The sequence below is a fragment of the Gallinula chloropus genome (genome assembly GCF_964237585.1).
Source record: "Gallinula chloropus genome assembly, chromosome: 1".
Classification (NCBI taxonomy): domain Eukaryota; kingdom Metazoa; phylum Chordata; class Aves; order Gruiformes; family Rallidae; genus Gallinula; species Gallinula chloropus.
In genome coordinates, this window is record NC_140085.1 from 18,747,467 (window position 1) to 18,770,681 (window position 23,215).

The 23,215-nt window shown below is 39.0% G+C and overlaps 1 protein-coding gene across 1 annotated transcript in view; it reads right to left on the reverse strand.

The window, feature by feature from the left end:
• Positions 1 to 23,215, reverse strand: part of TNRC6B (trinucleotide repeat containing adaptor 6B) — a 128,409-nt gene that overhangs the window by 89,283 nt on the left and 15,911 nt on the right. Inside the window, exon 3 of the mRNA XM_084262754.1 lies at positions 17,910 to 18,008. Within this exon, the coding sequence (XP_084118880.1) occupies positions 17,910 to 17,963 (54 nt within the window). The 5' untranslated portion in view covers positions 17,964 to 18,008. The remainder of the gene's footprint in view (positions 1 to 17,909; positions 18,009 to 23,215) is intronic.

A 23,215-nucleotide genomic window follows, 5' to 3' on the forward strand; every position in this document is an offset into this window, starting at 1 on the left:
AAAACTGATGAGCTATAAGGAAGTAATGACATCCAGAAGACAGATAGCAAATCAAACATGTGTAAGGTAATTTCACACTTGTAAACATGCACCCATGCAACCCACAGTCAAAGTGGTATTTTCACTTAAAAGCAATTTCTAAAGCAAGAAAATTTTGCATTAGTTTTGAAAATAGCTCAGACTTTGATCCACGTATTCCCACCATACCAGACATATGCAAATCTATCTGTACTTCACAGCGTATCTGATGCTCAAAAGCTCTAATATCTGAACTCAGAACTGTCTGGCTGAAGAGAAAGGTATTCATTCTACTAATTCTGGTGTTGCAGATGTTAAAAACCCAAGTGTGGCTGCTGGTAAAAAGCTACAGACTTGTGGCTGCGCAGCAGAGCAGCGTGGTTCAGCACGTGAGGGTCAGTGTTTAAGAGTTACTCTTGCACAACGTGCAGTCAGGAGGCATTTTAGTGTGTTGCTGGTACGAGGCAAGTACAATTCATACGAATGGTAAGCAAGGGAACACTTTGTGGCCAGTACTGGAAAGAAAAATGAAATACATTTTTGCCTAAAGAAGCACTACATACAGCATATACACTGCTAAACTAACATGGTTCCCACATAAATAGAAATTAAATGCAATGAGGCTGTAAGAAAAGGAGATAAAAACCGAGGCATAAAATGATTTAAAAACCATCAAAAACTTAGAAAGTAGCAGGAAATTATTTTATCAGACCATAAACAAGAATTTTTAATGAGAACTGGAACATCTAGGAGACCACTACCAGAACAAGGCAATGGCTGAAGTACTGACCATAAAACTGTTTCTTTAATATGAATTCTAGACAAAGAATGGTAGTGACATAGCTGTTCCAGACACATTATCATCTAGCATGCATATCTATCAAAATTACCATTTCAAACAGAAGTGGGTGAATAATTAAAAATAATAAATTGCCCAAGCTAGAGACAACATGATGATACATCCAGGCACAATGTTATGTAAAGCAACTTGAAGATCCCACCTACTTTAAGAAACTTTATTAAATTTGCTCTACTTCAGACAGTAAGCTTACTGAAATAACTAAAATTTCTTGTATCTCAGAGAAAGGCAATGACTAAGTTTCTCATGGTAAGTTCTCAGAGAAAATTAGCCACAGACTGAGAAAGTACTTATGAACATGGAAACTGTTCAACACACAACATAAAGATTAATTGGTATGCTTTCACTGACAAAAAAAGCTAACAGTAACATGCACAACGATACCAAAAGGACATGGGAACTTTAAGAAACTGAGTATTATTGAGCCAGGAAAAAAAAATAATTAGAATGGATGAACAATGGGACTGGTAGGAAACAGCTGGATGGTCAGGCTCAGAGGATAACGGTTGCTGTGTTTATGCTACCTGGAGGCTGGTACCAAGTGGGGGGCTGGAGGGGTCTACCCTAGGACAAGTCCATTAAACAACTTTAACAATGATTTGAAGGGCCAGGAGGTCAGATTTTTAAGATAATATTTAACTGGGGGTGAAGAGGTTCAGTCAACACATCCAAAGGCAGGGCTGCCATTCAGATGGACCTGTAGCAGGTTTGAGGAATGGACCCTACAGGAACTGCATGAATTCAGACAGGACAAACACAAACCCCTGCACCTGAGAGGCCCTGACAAAGATACAGACTGAAGACTGGCTGGGGAGCAGTTCTGTGGAAAAGGTCTTGGCAGATAGCAAGCTGATCATGAGCCAGCAGTGTGCCCGGGCAGGAAAGGTCAACAGTATCCCAGGCTTTAAGAGCAGCCTTGCCAGTAGATGAGGGAACTGGTTACTGCATCTGCTCAGTGCTTATTATTCCAGATATGGTCCAACACACCTTGTTTTAGGTCCCCTGGTACAAGAAATCCACTTTATGGATGTAGCTGGCCACAAAGATGTTCAGGGAGTCAGGGCACTTCCCTGTGAGGAGAGACTGAGGGAGCTGGGCTTGTTCAGCCTGGAGAACAGACGGCTTTTGGGAAGACCCAACAACAGCCTGTCAGTACCTACAAGGAGGTCAGCAAGGAGTCAAGCTCACCACAGTGGTGCATTGTGACAGGCTAAGAAACAATGAAAACAGGCAAGAAACAAGAGACATCCAGCCTGGATATAAGATGATTCATTTTCACAGTCAAGCACTGGAACAGATAAACCCAGAGTTATGTAGTGTCTTTGCTGGCCAGACTGGATAAAATCCCTCATAACCTGGTCTGACCTCACAGCTGACCCTGCTTTGAGCAAGAGGTCAGACTAGAAGCCTCATGACCTGAATTTCTCAGCAATCCTATGAACACAGGAAGAGATTCAGTTTAGTTGAGAGGTATTATAGAGGAGAAATAAAACTCTACCAAATTCCCAATCAGCAATAATCTGCACTTCAGTGTGGAAAGATAAAATAAAAATATCTTAGAAAGTTAGATCATAAAAAAACCCCCAAAATAAAACAACTACTGAGAAAAACCAAAGTATGTCAAACAGTAATACAGAAAGAAATACTGAAATGACTGTAGCAGAACCATAGTCCTCTTTTGGAATACTGTACCATAAACACAGCCAGTGAAGGCTCATTTTTAGATTAAAAAAAGATAAAATAAATCCAACATTTGGGTTGCAGAGTTCCCTTAATGCAAGGTGATACTTGATTGAGATACACACACAAAAAAGCAGTTTGACAATGTTGTAACAAATATCACCCCTTTGCTACCACAACACAAATAAAACCTAACAATGTAAAGGGATGTACAATTATTTGGAAAAGACACTACTAAACAGACAAAAAATTAGTTGTACAAATTGTGCAAATTTCCCAAGTCATTGCAGATTTTATGTTTTACATATGTGCGAAGATTTGTGTGTCTCAGAAGGGACTACAAACAATAGCAATACAAACTATTCCACTTCTGACAATGAGATCATTTTTACAAGTTGAAAGGGGAACTAATATATATATAAGATCATTCCATGGGTCTGATCCACTATAGGAACTTTTGCATTCCTCTTTTTGCAGAGCCTTGTCTCAAATTTTACTTCACTTGCCTGCATATTTTAAATAATTGAACGATCAGTGATCCCATGTTTCACTTTGAAATTTGCAGGTTTAATTTTTTTTTGCTAGAAAATGCTACATGGTTTATTTAGGCTTCTAAAAGTTCCAGCAGAGGCTTATAAAGTAATATCCATTTCCAGCTTTCCCTGGCATTTTAAAGTAAAAATCACTTTACTTCCTTGACTCAGCTAATCTATTCATTACAGTTATCTTTGAGATCCAAAAAAGTACTTAAAAATTAAAATACTTAGGACTTATTTTCCCAATATAGTAACATCCCACTGCAGAAAGGATGAGAACATTGTATCTTAAGCTTCTGATTAAGTGACTACCTGAGGTTGAACTGGAAGGAGCAACAGCACGTTACCGCCAGTTAGCTGAAAATACTATTTCCTCACCTCCGTTCACAGTTCTTACAAAATTTATATGCACGTTTCTTCTCCATGAGTCTCTCAGCTTCTCTTCACTCTGTATCATCACCTTATCATGTCCCACAGGTCTGGTTAACTGCAAGCATTGTGAAAAGGCATATTCTACATCTCTAGTCTCTCTTGACTTACAGCGTATGTAGGAAACGCAAGTGTCGTGAACACTGTAAGACTGGAAGGTGGAGGTAAGACAAAGCCCTTGGTACCTATCCTGCTGCTCCCAAGGAACGAAGTGGAATGGCAGAGGGTCTGAGTCACTTCAGCTTCTTTCTAAAGGACTGCAGAGGGAGCCATTGACTCCAGGAGCAGGAATAGAAGGAAGCACATACCACCACACCTGCTGCTCTTGGCAAGGGGTGGAAAAGGCTTCAAGATTCTGGCAACTGGAAGCAGGAACAAGAAACAGACCCTTAGACTGCAGGGGTGGGAAGTCAATACAGGACTTACATTTTAAAGCAAAAAAGCAGGGTGGGAGGTGGAAAACCTGCAAATTGTTGAACTCCATATTTTCTTATTTAAAAATGTGTTTCCTTAAAAAGCCAGACAGGTACCTGTGAATATCCAAATTTTCACAAAAGTTTAAAAAGCTATTCACGGTTAGACACTCAATAGCTTTCAGAAAATGAAATATACAAAAGGACTTTACTACTTTTTCCAGAGGTGCAACACGTGTTACTAGAGTTTTATACTCCTCTTTCTAAAAATATCTTCAATGAGAGCCTTCAATGAGATTTGATTAATGAGTAAACCTAATCTGGAGTTCCTAGATAAAGTCAGCCACACTTTGAAGGATCCGAAAGTTTCAAGGGCAAAAGCCTCATCTTTCCTGAACACTGATCACAGAATCACAGACCGTTAGGAGTTGGAAGGGACCTCAAAAGATCATCTAGTCCAATTCCCCTGCCAGAGCAGGATTCACCCAGACTAAATCACACAGGAATGCATCCAGGCAGGTTTTGAATGTCTCCAGAGGAGACGACTCCACCACCTCTCTGGGCAGCCTGTTCCAGTGCTCTGTCACCTTCACAGTGGAAAAATTCCTCTTTATATTCAGATAGAACTTCCTACACTCCAGCTTGCACCCACTGCCCCTTGTCCTATTGCTGGCTGTCACTGAGAAGAGCCTGGCTCTATCCTCCTGACTCTCATCCTTTACATATTGATAAACATTAATAAGGTCAACCCCCAGTTTCCTCTTCTCCAAGCTAAAGAGGCCCAGCTTCCTCAGCCTCTCCTCATAAGGAAGGTGTTCCACTCCCTTATCACCTTGTTGGCCCTGCCCAGGACTTTTCCAAGGAGTTCTATGTCCTTCTTGAACTGAGGGGCCCAGAACCGGACACATTATTCCAGGTGTGGTCTCCCCAAGGCAGAGTAGAGGGGGAGAAGGACCTCTACTTGAGGTTTTCTCAGGAAAAAAAGATGCTTGTAAGAAATCCTACATTTATTATGAAAAACTTAATTCCAAGCTGTATTTTTTCTTCACCAGTTATAGAAACACACCAATGCATCAGAGAGCTGCTATCGTTACCTTTTCACACTCATTCTATAGTTTCCTTTTCATGGCTGTGCTGGTTTTTGTTTGGGTTTTTTTCCTGATTTCTAGAAACCTGTAACACCAGAGTGAAGAGGAGATGAAGACTCTTTAAGATTTTTCATTCCTTAGTATCTCAGGCACACGTCAACTGAAAACCTTCTCCAACACACCCAGACTCCAGTGAGGAGCAGCCAGGGACAGAAGCGGCTTTCTGCAAGTTGCGACAATTTACCTCTATGTTACCTGCTAATTTTAACGCAGCCTACTGAGGCCCAGCTTAAGGCTGCTGAAGTGCTGTTTTGTCACAGCCACCGCTGTAACACCTTTCTCCTCATCATCAAGCAACAGCGCTACTGCAAACATGCCATCAGCGTTTCTTTTGTCTGTCTAATACTTGCTTTATGAAGAATTGCACAACCTAATCGTCAAAAATCCGAGCAATTAGCCACTAGTCACTCCTGCTAACAGTGGTGGAAGCCCTATAAATGCCAAGCAGTTAGAAAAACTTGTCAGAAATCTTGGAGACAATTTTAAGTCTAACAGAAATTTAATCGCTGCTACAAATGAAAGCTGAGTCACCTCTCTGCCTCGCTTTGCTCTGAGCACTCTTCTGGACAAACTGCACAGGGGAAAAAAATTACTCAGCAACAGATAATTAAATCTACAATTTAACATCTTCTAATAAAAATCAATGCAATTTAGTTGAAACGCTCTAATGATTTTTTTAGGATTAGTGTCAAGCTAGCGTCCCAAAACATGCACTGAATAGCACAAATTGGTTTTCAACATTAGCCCCAGAATATGCTTTTTAGACTAAACCTTAATTTCACTGCACAGATAAAAGCATTAAAAATCTCCCCAAACTTAGAAATATTAGAAAAAACAACTCCTGAAAATGAGAAGGAGTAGAATATTTTCCCAAACCACATAGAGACAAGATATCTATCTTAAGAGACAAGATAGACACAAAAGGTTATCTGAATTTTTGGCCTCTCATTGTATTGTACAGCATTGTCATGTTACAAAATTTCCATTTAAATCTATTTCTACCTCCCCCCCGCCCTAATTTTGCCAAAGAACCATCTTGATATATAAAAATACCATCACAAGATATGAGCCATCTCCTAGCCTACTCACTATTTTATCGAAGTTTCTCATCAGCACCTATACGGAGCATTTCAGTGCTACTACTACCATCCTGCAGTCCAGAGTGGGCATTTCAGTGCTACTACTACCATCCTGCAGTCCAGAGTGGGCATTTCAGTGCTACTACTACCATCCTGCAGTCCAGAGTGGGCATTTCAGTGCTACTACTACCATCCTGCAGTCCAGAGTGGGCATTTCAGTGCTACTACTACCATCCTGCAGTCCAGAGTGGGCATTTCAGTGCTACTACTACCATCCTGCAGTCCAGAGTGGGCATTTCAGTGCTACTACTACCATCCTGCAGTCTAGAGTGGGCATTTCAGTGCTACTTCTACCATCCTGCAGTCTAGAGTGGGCATTTCAGTGCTACTACCATCCTGCAGTCCTAACTGGTTTTCCTGTTTGTAAAAAGAGAAGTGAGAACTTACTAAGGTAATTCTCCTGCTGAAGTCACACAGCACATCCAGTGCTCCCTGCTAATCACTCCGAACGCTAACACACTCCAGCCGCGTACAATGACCTTTTAAACTCACTAATCGAACACCTATGGTTGGTATACGCAGCCTAATGGGATTTTAATTCCGGACGCCATTAAATGTTACAACATTAACTATAAATGCCAACCTGATCACATATGGCACCAATAAAAGGTGCATCATCCTTACAGAACAATGGGGCAGATGATCAATGGTGGCTCAATCACTGAGAATAGAGAAGTTACGTAACTCAGGACATGTCATTTATGTTTCACCTAAATAAGCACCAAACCTGCAGCAGTGGCTAAAAGACTACGAGTTTTGCTTCTGTGTGTCCAGCTGTCACTAATTAATCAACAGCAACTGCAGAAATAACCTATGGCCCATTTTCTATGTAATTTTTAAAATGTTTATATTAATTAATATTCTGTGAAGTACCCGAGCAGCCTTCCCAGCTAGTAGCAGCTTTATGAATACCATGAGAACAACAGTCACTTTGGAAATGACCCCAGCCACACTTCACACTGTACAGATAAGAAAGTTTACTTAATAAAATTATTTCAAATGTATTAATTAGCTGCCAAGTATTTCAAATACAACAGCTTTTAAATATATATATATATAAATAAATACTTCATCTGAGTCTTGATTCAAAGGCAGTTGGAACTACCTACTTGTTTGCAGCAAGACTCTGTTTAGCTGTTAACACCTTCAACCACCAAAGATGGTTTAAGTCACTCAAGTCATGGTATGACAGGATATCTAGAAATGCCATTTGAAACTTTCAGCTATGAAGCTGCCAAGGCAACAATCTCAGACACAGAATGTGTACCATACTCTGAACATAAGCAAAAGTGATTTTCTTTTTCTACACCCCAGTTGCTGACGCACTCCATCCATTTCTTAGCATGTTCTGTACATACAGGGTATGAACCTCAGAAAAATCTCAGTTTAGTAAGACACAAGTAATTTCCATCTTATTATTTAACTAACTTTCTGTTATTACTCTTCAGCTAAAGATCACTGGCATTTCACAAGCCATGAATTCTTGCAAACTTCTGCAACTCTGAATAAACGTTTTACCCTTCCATAACAAGTCTTTTTTCCATTAGGGGAAGAACCTGACCCAAAACACCTTGAACAGTTCACCCACCACCACTGCTTTGAACAGCCACTCCTATGCAGCCCAAGGACTAGCAAACTCACTTTACAGTTAATTTACTATTTATGGTCCATACACATAAAGAAGTTACAGTAGTTTAAGCTGACATCTGTAAGTGGCAGGTATTTTGATATACACATTGTTAACCACTCTGCCAGAGAAGAGAGAAAACGTTAACTTCTCTCTTCAACTTAGATTTGGAAAATTAGGTGATGCATTGCCACAGTATGACAACAGGCACAAACAATGAAAAGAACTTGTAATGGCTCAAGAAAGCAGGCGATAATCAGAATTACTGAAAACTAAATTGCACTTCTGCACCACAAATTCAATCATCTTCCCTATCACATTGTTTTCTGTTTTCTGTTTGTTAGGAGTGACTGAAAGTGACATAAACAGGAACTTACAAAGAGGTGCTGAAATTATTCTGCTTGGAGAGATCTGAGCAGACAGGCAAGGAAGAGAAAGAAGAACTTAACTTTCTTTCCTGTGTTCACAGAAGAGAAATCTGCTGTGTGGATTCAACACAGAAACTGCCAGTGGCCCAGAAAGTTCCTGAGAAACAAGCAGCTGGAGGCAGAGAGCATTTCTGTTACAGCTATATATTAACCCTGCTTTAAGCATCTACTTTTGATGACAGTCAAAAAGAGGCAATACAGACTATTTACACTCACAGTATACAGCTACTTCGCCAGTTAGCAGGTTGTAAACCCAAACGCGTTTTAATCACAAGGGAGCCACTGACAATGTTTTTTGCTTGTATATTTTTTTTCAAAACTTCTCAGTTTTGAAAATTGTTAGATATCTGGCACACTACCAAATCATTAAAACACCCACTCATCTCTGGGGCAGAACCTGGCCTTTTCTTACTTGCCTATGTTACAACTTGTCCTCAAACTCAAAAATCAAACACCACAGGAATAAGTTATTTTTTATCTGTTGAAACCTAGCAATATGATTTTGAAGATCTTCTATAACATTTCTTAGGAGCCTAATTCCACACACGCTTACTACATCTGTAGACAACTATAACATTTTGCTTCAAAATATACTGCCTTGTGTATTACCCAAAGGTCCCTGTGAACCAACCTTAAACAAGTGACAGGAAATGTTGACATACTTTTAGTGTTGCTTTTACCCTCAGGGAATATTGCACAATGCCTTTTTGCAGAGTTCAAAAGTCCTTAGTTGTCCACACACTCTCTTATCTACTGTAGTGAAGACCATCATTATTACTACTAGTGTCAAGAATAAAAAACCACAAAGGTCTTCTCCACAAACCCCACATCCATTTCTTCCACACCCAAAGAAAGAAGAAAAAAAATGTGAGGAACTGAAACCACTGCATACCCATCTAGTTCATAAACTGAAAACAAAGTTATCTTTGTCGGGTCATGCAAATGCATGAAGTCTTGCAAATATATGAACTTCACAAAACAAGTTTTACACCTTTCAATGACTCAGCCAAAATAATCAAGGCTATAAATTATTTGGAAGGGTAAAGAAAGCTTTCACTATCTGGTCTCAAATCTCTCCCCAAATACATATATGCCCTCAGTCTGCCATAACACAGTAAGATTGAAAATATTTATCAATGCTTTCATATCTACAAGATTTTAAGTGGCTGATTATATAGGACTCTGTCACGCCAACACAGACTACAACCACTGCCAAGAACACTCCAAAGCCAATATATGGTATGGAAAGAGATCAAAAGGCAATATTATGAAAAGGTAGAATCCCCTTGAGCTGTGTGCCAGTAGGACCCCAGCATGAGAAGAGACACTTAGCACACAAAGCCACAAAGTTATGTCCCAGTCTCCATCTCCAAAAATCACAGTGCTACTATCCCATATTAGCTCTCAAATGCAGAACGACTTTTAAACATTTTTTGAGCAAATACAATTTGCTTTTTTGTCTGTTTTGTGAACTATTATGAACTGCTGTAATCAACTGAAGAAGTCATGCTATTGGCTGAGAAAAAAGAAACAATGAGAAAATGAGAAATTATGGATGGCCCCTTCCTGGGGGTGTTCAAAGCCTAGCTGGCTGGGGCTCTGAGCAACCTGGTCTAGTGGAGGCTGTCCCTGCCCATGGCAGGGGGATGGAACTAGCTTTGAGGTCTGTTCCAACCCAAACCTGTCCATGATTCTATGATAAAACACTTACAAAAAAGAAAAAACTTTTGAAAAGAATGGAAAAGGTGAACTTTATTTAAAACAGAATCACTTCTTCCCTTTAAAAACCAGAGACAGACACGTGTTCACATTCCATACCATTACATTTCCTCTATATGAACTGTACATATGAAAAGGCTGGATCAAAGTACTGTAAGATGACAGTTATTACATCAATTTAGCAGATGATGCTATTTCCGAGGGAAAGAAAATAGAACATCGTGTTAACCTTCTCTTTTGTGCTTCAAAAGCACTTCAGGATATTTTGAGATTAGAAAACAGCCTCATCTTTCACTTTGTGTATTTTAGAAGTCTTCACTATGGGTAAGGAGGTTTCAGATGAATAACCCATCTTTCCTCTGCAGAAAACAGCACACCTGACTGGCAAAATCTTGCACTTGATCCTGAATTTCTTCTAAAATGCCCAAGCAGCTGAGCTATCAACGGCATTCCTTTCTAATATTTCAAGTAGCAGTATCTAATTAATTCCATACTTTTTCTGCAAAGTCTCAACAATTTTTGCTTGTTTCTAACTGTTGTTTTATAAACCTAGTAGGCCCTGATAACATACCGTGCTGGCTTTGGCTGGGATAGAGTTCATTTTCTTCATAGTAGTTGGTATAGGGCTGTGTTTTGGATTTATGCTGAAAACAGCGTTGATAACATAGGGATGTTTTTGTTACTGTTGAGCAGTGCTTACATAGTTAAGGCCCTTTGTGCTCCTCGGTCTGCCCCACCAGTGAGCAGGCCGGTGGTGTGCAAGAAATTGGGATGGGACAGAGCTGGGACACCTGACCCCAACTGACCACAGGGATATTCCAGACCGCATGACGACGTGCTCAGCACTAAAACCAACGGGGTGGTGGCTGCGTGCGTAGAGGTTGGCAGGGGCTGCCATTGCTCAGGGACTGGAGGGGCATTGGTTGGTTAGCAGTGAGCAATTGTTTCATTTTGTATCACTTGGGGAGTTTTTTTGGTTTATTTTCTTCTCTTTATCAGGTTTTTTCCTCTAAAAAAACTTTTAAATTATTAAACTGTCTTTATCTCAACCCACACATTTTCTCACTTTTACCCTTCCAATTCTAGCCCCCATCTCCCTGGGGAGAGTGAGTGAGCAGCTGTGTGGTGCTTAGTTGCTGGCTGGGGTTAAACCACATACCATAATTAAGGCTTTTTGCTACAATGCCTTGAAATTTTGAAATTCAGTTATAAAAATCACAAACAGGTTCCACTGTACAGTGTTTTGTAGCAAAGAGTTATTAGGTTCTTTTGCTGGCCACAGTGTTAAAGATCAAGAGAAAATCTAACCCAAAATTTCTGCTCCCCTTGATGGACTATGGTAATTCATTTTTAAAACAAGAAGAGTATGCAGTAACATTTTTACAAGCCCTAATAACATGTCATTAAAAGGGAGGACTACTTTTAACTTAAGATTTAAAGTAATTTAATTCTTTACTGAGAGATTAATGGATTTTTATTTTAAATACACAAAGCTCACTCTCTTAAGGAGCTGTAACATTTTCAGGCTAGAAAACCAAAGCCTGCAGACCATTATGATGATGACATCAGTTCCAGTTGTAAAAAGTCATGTTTGTGCTAAAGGGTGATTTAAACAGCAGGCAAATGCTAGCTTACAACTAGACACCAAACAGGAAAAAAAAAGAAAGAAAAAAAGGATTAGCCAGGATAAGAACAGGCTGGCAATAATTTAAGGGAAAGACTCAGGTTGACAGATAAAACAGGGTTAATGTGAAATAAACAAGACTTAGCAAGTGGCACTGGACAGTGAGACTGAAAAACAGGGTAAGTCTCAATGTCTGTGTCACTGCTTTTGCAAAAGCCACTAGAGTGTGGAAAAATTTCTAGACTACCTGTTCAGTTCAATAATTATTTCTATAAATACTAATGAAAACATTGAATAAAAAAAATTTATCTAATAGAGAAACTCTTCTCCTTTCCTGTACTTATTAGGAATTGAGCTTTATTACAAATCCTGTGCAGCCACATTTTTCATCAAAATTTTGTGTAACTAGATTACCTAATATAAACTAGCTATTTTTCCTCCTTTCCCTTCTACAACACAGAATCAAACCCATGATTGATAAATACCTTTCTATAGATTACTTACGTCAAATTCATAGGTTTTTACTTTGAAAGATGAAGGAACAAGGAGAGGAGGGAGAAATCTTAAATTTAACATTAAAATTTTAATTGCATTTTTTGAGAAAGTAGTTTGCAACATAAGCTCAAAACTCCTGGCAATACTGAAAGAAATCTAACAATACTTCAAATCAGGCATAGAATTTTAGCTTCCTCTTGCAATATTTTACAGCAAAGGAACAACTGAGACCAAAGTTTAAGTGTTGTCTCTGCAGTAATCCTTAACAGATGGATGAAAACAGCTGAAATCAGCCACAAACACACTCAGTGCTTGTTGATATTTTCAGAGTACTGAGGTTGTTAATGCAAAAAGCCTACTAGTCATTAGTAGCAAATTAACTAACACAAAATATAATTTAAAAAAAAAACCAAACCATAATTCAAGGAACAGTAGAGGGTGTGGGGTTCCAAATAGAATTTTTTGGTTCTGGCTTTTTTGTGTGTGTGAAGGGAAGATGAGAGATGCTGACGAAACAGAAATCAGACACCCCGTCCCCCAGCATTTTATATAGTGAAAGGATACTTCACTGTATGATATTCACTGGCAGACCATATGGATAAAATAGATCCAATACTCCTGTCAAATGAGAAACCTACATCTGCCAGAAATAACTATGTTTTTAGAAACTCTGCACTCATTTGAAAAATCTTACTTCTGTACAGGTTGTTTCCCCTCCTTTTGGTACTAATATTAGATAATTATTGGAATCAAGAGTGTGCTATTGACAGGTGCCAGCTGTCTTTACCAAGCTGATGCCATTTTAACAGAAAGAGGATTTTTCTGACAGTCTAACAACAAAGGAGAAACTGTGAGATCAAACAATGGAACCAGTTAAGATGAAAAGCCCCAGCAAAAAAACTACCAAGACAGTAAATTTCTCCAAAAGCCTATGGGGAGGGTGGCAGAGGGGTGGAAGAGAAGGGGAAAGAGCATGTGCAAAACCGACTCTCTGCTGGAAAGCAATTCAACACATGACAAAAGGATACAGTGCCAAAACACTAAAGGGAAGAATTGTAGAAACTTCCCAAGAATGCAAAATTGAGAACAAGAGCACAATTCAACTGCCAAAATATAAACCAAAAATGAAATAAAAATATATTAATTAATAACAGTGGGGGAAACAAACAAAGTGGAGACTGAGTACATCAGGATCTTCTCTGAATCTTAACTAACAAGAAATTGCCACTGGGTTTCTGTCATTCATTTCAAGACTGGCAAAAGCAAGCAAGAAAGGCAACTTTTGTAGCAGTGCCACTGGGCTGACTGAAGTCAAGAAAGATTATAATTTTTCATGATGCCTGACAGCAGGGATTACATTTTCTAATCATACCTCATGTAACGTTAATTAGTTCAAAGCACATAAATATTTAGTGACCTACATGAGGTGCAATTCCTTTTTAAAAAATGAAATAAATAAATAAATGTCCTTTCCTCTTCAAGGAACTTGGTATCTCATAAATCTATAATTATAATCTAAGTTGTCAGAAAATCTGAAAATTAAAGAACCAATCCAGTTCACAAGGCATAAAGCATGATACACCATGTGTTTTCCACTGTATGACAGTCTCCAGGGTTATTTTCAGGCTGCCACTATAAGTTAATTCTTGCAGTACCCAGATCTTTATATCCTGATGTTCATGGTATTTCCATGAAAGACAATTGTAATGCCATCCCTGACACCTCAGAATACTTCACTCAAGTATACCTCAATCTACAAAAAACCCTGGGTCCTCTGGCAATGCCCTTGTGATTCCAGAAGAGAAGTACCATGGTTTCTTAGCAGTCAGGACCGCTAACAGCATTAATGTTCTGCCTCTTCCCATGCTATAGATAAAGACATAAAAAGCAGTGTGTCATCTTTTTTATCAATTAAACATTCTTTTAACTAAAAATTCTAGGAACAAATATTGGTAACTGGTCATGGGATCTGCAGTCTCATGTAACTGAGACTATTATTCTAATCACCAACTTTCCTGCAATATGTATCAATAGGAACCCTTCTTGCTCTGTCATTTTGTGGAGTCAGAAGAGTCAGCTATTAATATTCTGAGATACAGAACTTCATGTAGTGAGCCTTTGTAAAGATAAATTATGAGCATGTCTTTCCATGGTCCTAAATAAAGACAAACCACCTTGATATCAGTATAACAAAGACATCTCTACAAGTTAGTATACTTACTTTCCCTCAAGTTCAAGGCATACTTACAGAAAATAAAACAAACCCATTTTAAACTCGAGATCAGCTTAAGATAGTGTTAAGAGAGATTGTTAGGTGTCATTTTGGCAAAGACCCATCTTGACAAAATATAATGCAACACAGAAGGGATTTGGCTATGGAGTCTGATGAAAATTTTCCATGTCTGCTTGTTTAAGTGCTTTTCAGTCTAAATTCAGGTGAAGTAATAACAGGAACATTCTACAAAAAGACCAAATGTGCATTTCCCACTTCTTGTCAAGACCAAAACTGAGTAAGAGAGAAATTCTGAACTGTAGGGAAGTACCTACTAGAGCCCTGAGCATCTTGCATTCTGAAAAGGAAAAAAAAAACCAAACCCTAAGTATCACATAAAATCACAGCAAGGCCATTTACTGCTCAACAAGAATGTTCCAAGTGTAGCTCATATCAAGGCATTCCAGAACATAGGCCTAGGCCTTGATCTTTTGAACATGAAGTGGTTTTTAACTTATATTTTTTATTTGTATCTTAAGATACAAACAAAAAAGTATAAAAAAAATTCTACAATCTTTTCCTTCACCTTTTGCAACAACAGCTTTAATATCATTGTTGAAGTCCTACAAGACAAAGAAATAAGTTCAAGACAGAAAGCTTGCTGGCTTTTCTTTCATAATTATTCTGAGGCAGCCAATAAAAGATGCTATGAATCACCAGAAACAGTAATTCCATTCTTTGCATCACAGGCAAAAACCTCTTCTTGGTCAGAAATTCATTACTCAGAAGAAAAGCTAAGAATGGTGCCTTAATCTGACCTCATACATGATATAATCAAACTTATCGTCACAAAGAAACTGGAATGTACTTCATCAGCATTAACTAATCTCATAAGACCTGTGAGCTGCATGCTGAACTTCTACAGTGTTTAGGAGAAGAGTTTCACATGAGCTGCTAACGTAATAAGTGTTCCAAGTCCTCTTAAATGTTCCCTGGAAGTAAAATGCTAGAAGATGACAGCTTCTTCATGTATCATTTAAAGGTTCAAAAAAATTTTCTGGTGAAGACAAAAGAATAGGTAAATTACAGGATTTTTGAAAACAGAGTGCAAACCAAGTGAGATCCAAAAGGACTGATGGTACTTAAATACAGGTATAAACAAACAAATGATAAAACCCCACCAAGAAAAACACAGAAGAAACGATCCACTGATCCCAACAAGAAGCATAACAGTAATTAGATATTTAGCTTTTATATACAGATTAGTGGTATGGAATGGGTAAAAGGGGATAAATAAAATGTCCAAATAAAATATCACAGATACACAGAATGAATGGTTTGCGTTGGGAGAGATCTTAAATATCACCAAGTTCCCCACCATGGGGTGCTCAAGGTGCTCACTAGACCAGGCTGCTCAAGGCCCCATCCAATCTGGCCTTGAACACTTCTGGGTTGGGGAACAGAACAGCACTTCCCTGGGTAAGCTGTTCCAGTGCCTCACCACTGTTGTAGCTAAGAATTTTTTCCTAATATCAAATTTTCTAAATCTACCCTCTTCCAATTTAAAACCACCACCACCTCCCCCCCTCCCCCCCCCATCCTATATGAATGATTAGGTAGCTATATTAGCATTTTCAAAGCACAAAACTAACTCCTTTCAAAAAACCTCATGTCATCTGCCTGGAGGAGTTGGGGGTGGGCAGGGGAGGGAGAGGATTGAAAAAAACAAATCCCAACAAGAGAAAAACCCTGAACTGTACTGTTGAAGTCTTTACAAATATTCCTTAGAAAAACAAATCTTTATGAAAATGTCTCATTAGATCATATTAACAATTGGAAATTAAAGACATCACTGTAAGGATACAAGACAATATCGCAGAATATACTTTGTCTAAATTTTTTAGGACAAATCCCTCAACTGTTATAACTAGAAAACTCTCCTGAGACCAGGAAAGGGAAGATAAACATTTAGAAAGAAAAGAAAGACTGAAAAGCACACTTCAGTGAGTGGTCCTGTACATCACAGACTGATGGAGAAGGACTAGATGTAGTCACGAGTCTTCCTCGCTTATTATGTTCTGATCCTACATAGTGCTCTAATTAATAAAACTGAATACCAGATGTAGGATTCCAAGTCTCCCACGTTCTCTAAATAACAATGGTTTCAAAGCAATACTGCATAGACACTTAGGCAGTCAAGGTCAATCTAAAACATTTGTTTTGAAATTTACGCTTACCAAATGTATTTCAGTGTGAGGCTTTCAAGAGAGATACAATCTTTGCTATTATACACAACGCTAAGAACTCTGCAGGAAAGCATACTTTTCACTGGAAGAACAAACCAAGTTTCAAAAGGTAGTTACTTCAATCTACTTCCTACCACACCAAGAGAAAAAATGCAATCTATGTATCCTTACACACGCATAAATACAGGCACCTGTGTGCATACAGATAAAAACGCATATGCAGGCAGATGCTCTCCGTCTGAGGAAAAGTCAGCACCAGTAATGTAAGTAATTGCACCATGATGTTCCATCTCTATCTCCTGCTGAACCTTCTGTCAAGAGATACATTCAATACCCTAGATGGTTACAGGTATGTTCATCTGTAAGCTCAGCCTAGCAAAGCCTTCCTTCAAAGCTATTTAAAATGAACACAATTCCTAAAGTACACCAAGGACAATTGCCAAATCCTCTCTCTAACAACTACTCACCCCTAACCCGATGTTAAAAAAATTGTTTGTACTATGAGAATGTTGCTCAAAAGAAGTCCAGCTAGAAAACACCACATTCTAATTTTATTCCTCAAGTTTTGCACTATTTCAGCCAGTCTCCTACACAAAACTACAAGAAGCTAACAAAGATTTGTATTTTTGTGAAATTTAAACACAGATCAGCTGCAAAGTTAACACTAACTCAGAGATCGTCAGGACCGTAAATTTATAAACCTTTTGAAGAATATGATAATCACTGTGTCATTACACAAACCAAGGTAATTTGTGACTCAACATCTTCATCATCAGGAAACAAGCAAAAAGCAGGACACAACATACTCAACAACGAACTTTACAGCCTCTTGTCCCAACAAGGTATGTTGGGAGTCAGAGGCACCTTCCTTTAAAAGCAACATACTATCCAGTCTCACAACAAAGTACATGCTGACAAGTACAAAGAAACAAGAACACCACCTTGAATATAGATCACTGGGCAATCCACAAACACTGACACCTGCACCTAAGGGCCCACATACCTAATTCTTTAAGTCAGTTGAGTGGGTGAGTGAGTAGGACAGAAACCTTGACAAGCCTTTCCAGTTCTAACAAATGGAATACAACCAAGGTTAGTATTTCTTTCCTTCCTGGGAGCGCCTGAAGACATACCCTGCAATCCTTTGTATATGGCAAAAAGGCCTATCTTTATAAAGGCCTGTTAAAACTTTATTTTTTAAATGTACCCAGGGTAGTATTATTTACCTGCATGCAGGTATTTATTAAAAATACCACCAGCAGTCGATGATCGCTCCTTGTAATCCCCCAATTTCAGCAAGCAAGCTCTAGCTCCTCCAAAACACAGTGGTATTTACCTCATTGACCTTGGGACTGCCTTCCTCCAGTATTTCTCCCTCATCAGTTTGCATGGGAACAGGATCTGTGCAAAGCTCTGCAGAAATGCAAAATACTGCCTAAAAGATAAAAAAGAAAGGTATGTTTTAAAACTGTTTTTCTTCTTTTAACAGCGTTATGTGAGATTGTGGTGCATATAAACAACAATTCTAGGCTACAACCTTTAATTTTAGCAATCTGCACTTATTCACTGAATTTATGTTTTACACAAAGACAACAACTGTTATCCAGGTTAAGACATATCCCTAATTAGCTAAGAGAAAGAAAAAGTACCTGACAGGAACATTCTTTACTTTTAATTCTAAAATATGTAACTGATGAATATTTAACATATTAATTGTATTTACTCATTAAAGCTACAGTCAGTAAGGAATAATCACAGACTCAGCAATTCCTACTTCCTAGGAAACAGCTTTTGTGCAAATATGAAGTCTCACAGGTTCAGCTACAGATGATCAAAAGGTTATTAGTTTGAAAAGAGACTTTTTTCTTGACTTTCCTTTACAAATCTACACATTCTAGACTTAAATGGTTCAAGGAACTAATAAAGTCATTCAGCTTTAGGCTGACATTTCCAATCTTACCCGAGGCAGTAGCTCCCAGTGTTTCTACTATTCAACCCTACTGGTAATTGATTTTTAAATTTGTTTGTGCAGTTCCAACTGAACAAAATCTACATCCCAAACTCTATTCTTATAATTGTAAGGCAACTTATGGAAGAATACAATACAGTCAGGGAGGCTTCAGATACAAGGATTAGAATGTCTTCAGCTCTAGAGGATGAGTCATCTTTCAGAGGTAATGGATCAAATTAATCAATTTAAGCAACTAAACACACCAGCATAAATCCAGCAGGAATCTCTCACTCTCAAAATTCAAGATGCAAGCTATCAATGGATCTCTAACATTCCAGGTATGTGGTAAGGGCGAGCTCACACTGAGTTAAGAACTCTCTTAAAAGCAAGAGCTGTTGGCCTTTAACAGCTGTGCCTCTCCAAATGCTCTCATTCTTCAACTACACCAACATTTAAAAGTCTCTCCACCTCAGCTACAGAGCTGCTGACCGTACTGTCACCTTCATAACAGCAATTCCAAGCCTGGAAACTGATAGCTTTGGGATTATCCCCCATATCCTGGGTTGTATCAAGAGGCGTGACCAGAAAGTCAAGTGAGATGATTCTTCCCCTCTAGTCCACTCTCATGAGACACTACCTGGATTACTGCATTCAGCCCCCAACATAAGGAGGACAGGGAGCTGTTACAAGTCCAGAGAGTCACCAAGATGATCAGAGGGCTGGAGCACCTCTCCTATGAAGACAGGCTGAGAAAGTTGGGCTTGTCCAGCCAGGAGAGAGAAGGCTCCAGGCAAACCTTATTGCAGCCTTCCAGTACCTAAAGTGAAGAAAGCTGGAGAGGGGCTGTTTACAAGGGTGAAGGACAAGGGTAAGTGACCTGCAGCTGAAAGACTGTACATTTAGATTAGATACAAGAAAAAAATTCTTCCCTGTGAGGGTGGTGAGACCCTGGCACAGGCTGCCCAGAGAAGTTGTGGATGTCCTGTTCCTGGCAGTGTTCAAGGCCAGGTTGGATGGGGCTTTGGGCAACCTGGGCTAGTGAAGGGTGCCCCTGCCCATGGTAGGGGGGTTGGAACTAGATAATCTTTAAAGTCCCTTCCACCCCAAACCATTCTCCAGTTCTACCAGTGCAAATAGTAAGGAGTTCAAAAAGAGAAAGTTTTGAAATTAGAATCATAGAATATACTGAGTTGGCAGAGACCCACAAGGACTGTCAAGTCCAAATCCTTAATCCACACAGGACCAGCCAAGTCAGAGGCTGTGACTGAGTGCATCATCCATACATTTCTTGAGGTCAGTCAAGCTGGGTGCTGTGACCACTTTCCTGGGGAGCCTGTTCCAGTGCCTGACCACCCTCTCAGTAAAGAGCCTCTTCCTAACACCCAACCTAAACCTCCCTCGCCACAGTTTCATAATGTTCATCTAGGTGCACCTCCTCCACTGCCAGGTTAAATAAAGCCTGGAATGAAGGATATGTGCTACAAACATAAAGGGCCCAAAGCTACAAAATGTTACATATAACTTCTTAAATGTTATAACCAACAAGGTACCCCATGTTCAGCAATATCACATGTCCTCATGCAAAGCATGAGAGCTGCAAAGACTTAGAGGATAGTTATTTCCTTGCCCAGGGAAAGAGGAGTAAGGATAAAGCAGAACCTTCACCCAATTCCTCACCAAATATTCTGCTTGTAGAAGATAATAAAACATTTTATGTATCATAGAGCAAGACTTGTATCACGTGTCTATGTCAAGACCTTCCTGCACGTAACAAGCTATTTCTCACTGCCAGGCTATGTTCTGCTCAGCAGCAGGCGGGAGGAGGCCAGGCCAGGCAGTCCCTGTCCATGGTACTTTCACCACGCTGAGTTTCTGAAAGCCACTGCAGAACTTCTGGAGCTGGGAGTTTCTGAGCATCATTTTGTACCACTTGATTCAAGCAGTTGGGAAAGCTCCATAAACAGTGATGTCTCACAGCCAAAACAGCTTTGGCCAGAAGGATTGCCGTGGCACTGAACTGGCTTCAAACCAGAGAAACAATCAAGACTGTACTTAAGCTACAGAAGCATTAAAAATGCTTATAAAATTAAGCAAAAGCATTCAGGTCAGGCCAGGACCATTGCAAGGACATGTCACTTCATTCAGAGTGCTGGAAGAATTCAAGTATTAACCTCTGAAAAACTGCCATGTTTATCTTCTGAGATATTCCTCACTACCAGGGGAATGGAACGTGGCAGTATTTGACATCAGTTTTTATATATTACTCCTGGAAGACAAAAAAACAACCAACCAGTGCAACTCAAAGAAAAGTCAGTAGAACTAGGAAATAAAGACATTTTAAAAAAAAAAGGAAAGAGATACAGTAATGAATATATGCAAACTCTCCAACAGAGGACAGATTAAATACACTGCAGCTATCCATAGCTCAGAGATCAGAGTAAGAAATAGAAAACCAGAAGTAAATCGATAAAAAAAGCAAACGTAGCAGAGAAGGAAAAGAGTTTTTATTCACTCTTCATTTGTTCTGTAATTCATGTTTTATCAGTTTTAACTTTCAAAACATCTACTATTTCATACAATGCTCAGGGTGAACTCACTCACATGGGATGGCAAGAAGGTGTAAGTTTTACAAGGTTCTATAATTTAATGGAAAAATTCACAAGGGGAAAAGAAAATCAACTAAAAAAAGTCTTGCTGCTGGTGTAGGAAGACCCTAAGCCACAGACTATAAGTGTTGCTTATGTTGGAAGTCTTGATGAACATTTTTTTCCCCGTTGCATTTGCTTCTAGCTCTTTTCAGGAGACAAAACATCTGGCAACAAACTACAAGCCAAATTTGATACTAACATTTGTATGGTCTTTCTATAGACATGAATCCTCCATTCCCATGGCCACTGTCACCAGAGTGCATCATTTCAGGTTGGTTTATTGCCAAAAGCAGGCATTTAGGGATTCCTGAATCTATGGGAAACTACCTCTGTGTCACACTTTTGTAGCAGTCATTTACAACTGAGGAAGACTTCCCAGCTAACAAAGTGACTGCTTACTGCACACAAGGACATAACATAGTTATTCCATGTTGTTGACACCACCTCTTCAGCTCACTGGATTCTGAGTAGAGGTCTGAAGGTCATACATACAGTAATTTATATCGTGTACAGAGAGAGAATCAGAATTTGTATTAGCATCCTGTAGGGCTGGAAAAAAGATGAAAAGCCCAGTGGTGTTTATTTACTTATTTCCAGTATCTATATGGCAGGTTCCCAGGGGATAAAAAAAAAAAGTTTACAGACAGTCCATTTAGGTTTTCAGATTCAACATCTATCAACAAAGTCACTCTTGGAAAAGGTCAAAAGAAAGATAATCCTCTTCCTTTCTTGCATATACCCACCAACACTTCAGATAGGAACTGAAATCCTCCAATCTTTTTATTCACCTGATGTCTTCCAGAAAAATGAACCAACTTTGGCTTCAGTTAATACTGCATGCAAAGTATGTCCACATATGATGTAGCAGATTCATGTCTGAAGTAATGAACAGTTTTTATTTAAGTCCTTAAAATATCATACAGTGATGAGAATCTTCTCAAAAGTAAAAACACTCACTAATATGAATTATGTGCAGTTGTTACAATCTTTCATGCCTGCCACAATACAGTCTTGTCATAAACCAGTATGGCTTTGGGAGAATCTAGTTTCATTTTTAGTCCTTTTTATGTCCCATCTCTTTCTGCAAAGACATACACATTTCATTCAGTGGTATCATGGTGATGGATGCAGTGATCAGTCATAAATTTGGTGTACGTAGAACAGTGAGGAGCACCTTATGATCTCTTCAGTACTGCATTCTAGCACATTCTGGCAAGTAAAACCTGAGCCAAATTTCCATATGCTTATAAATCCCTGAAAATCAATACCAGAGAACAAGGTACTTCCTCAGGCTTAAATCTTCCCCCAGGTAGAAAGGTCCACAGTTCAGAAACACATGGTCCTCATTAGCAAGAGGAGGCTGGAATCCAAATGTCTTCAGATGTGCTGATCAAACAGCCATCACTGGAACCAAGCACCTTGTCTAATACACAGGCCCTTCACACAGCAACAATTCTTGTTCAGACTGCCAGCGGCAATCACATACAGACCAAAGAGGGAAACTGTACTTCATTTGATATAGTAAAAAAAGAAAGTATGATTTCAAGCTTCTGAAGAGTACAGCTGCAAGAAAAGCACTTATTAATGTAAACCCAACTGTGGTTCATGTGAATTCCAAAGTCTAATTTGGACATGCCCACTGGGAAGCCCTTGAAGGACAGCAAGGCTCTGTAACTGTCACCTTTACAGAAAATAAGCAGAAATTGAGGGTAGGTCACAAAGTCTCTCACAAGAGCAGAAAGCAAAACAAGACACACAAATGCTCTTCAAAGATGGTGATCTGGTATACATGGCATGCTTGGATAAAAAACATCAGTTAGAAGTCAGTACAGTACTGAACTGCATCTTAAATGAGACAGCACTTACCTGACACAATCGTGTTGATACACAACTGCAAACATTAGTCTATCTAGGTATGTGAATAAAAAAGTGTTAATTTTTAACAGATGGTTATTCTAATTGCTGCAGTTTTACATTACATTGAGTTTGTTAGGTACAAAAACAACATAAAACTTAAAATAGGGAAAAAGACCAGGTTATTTT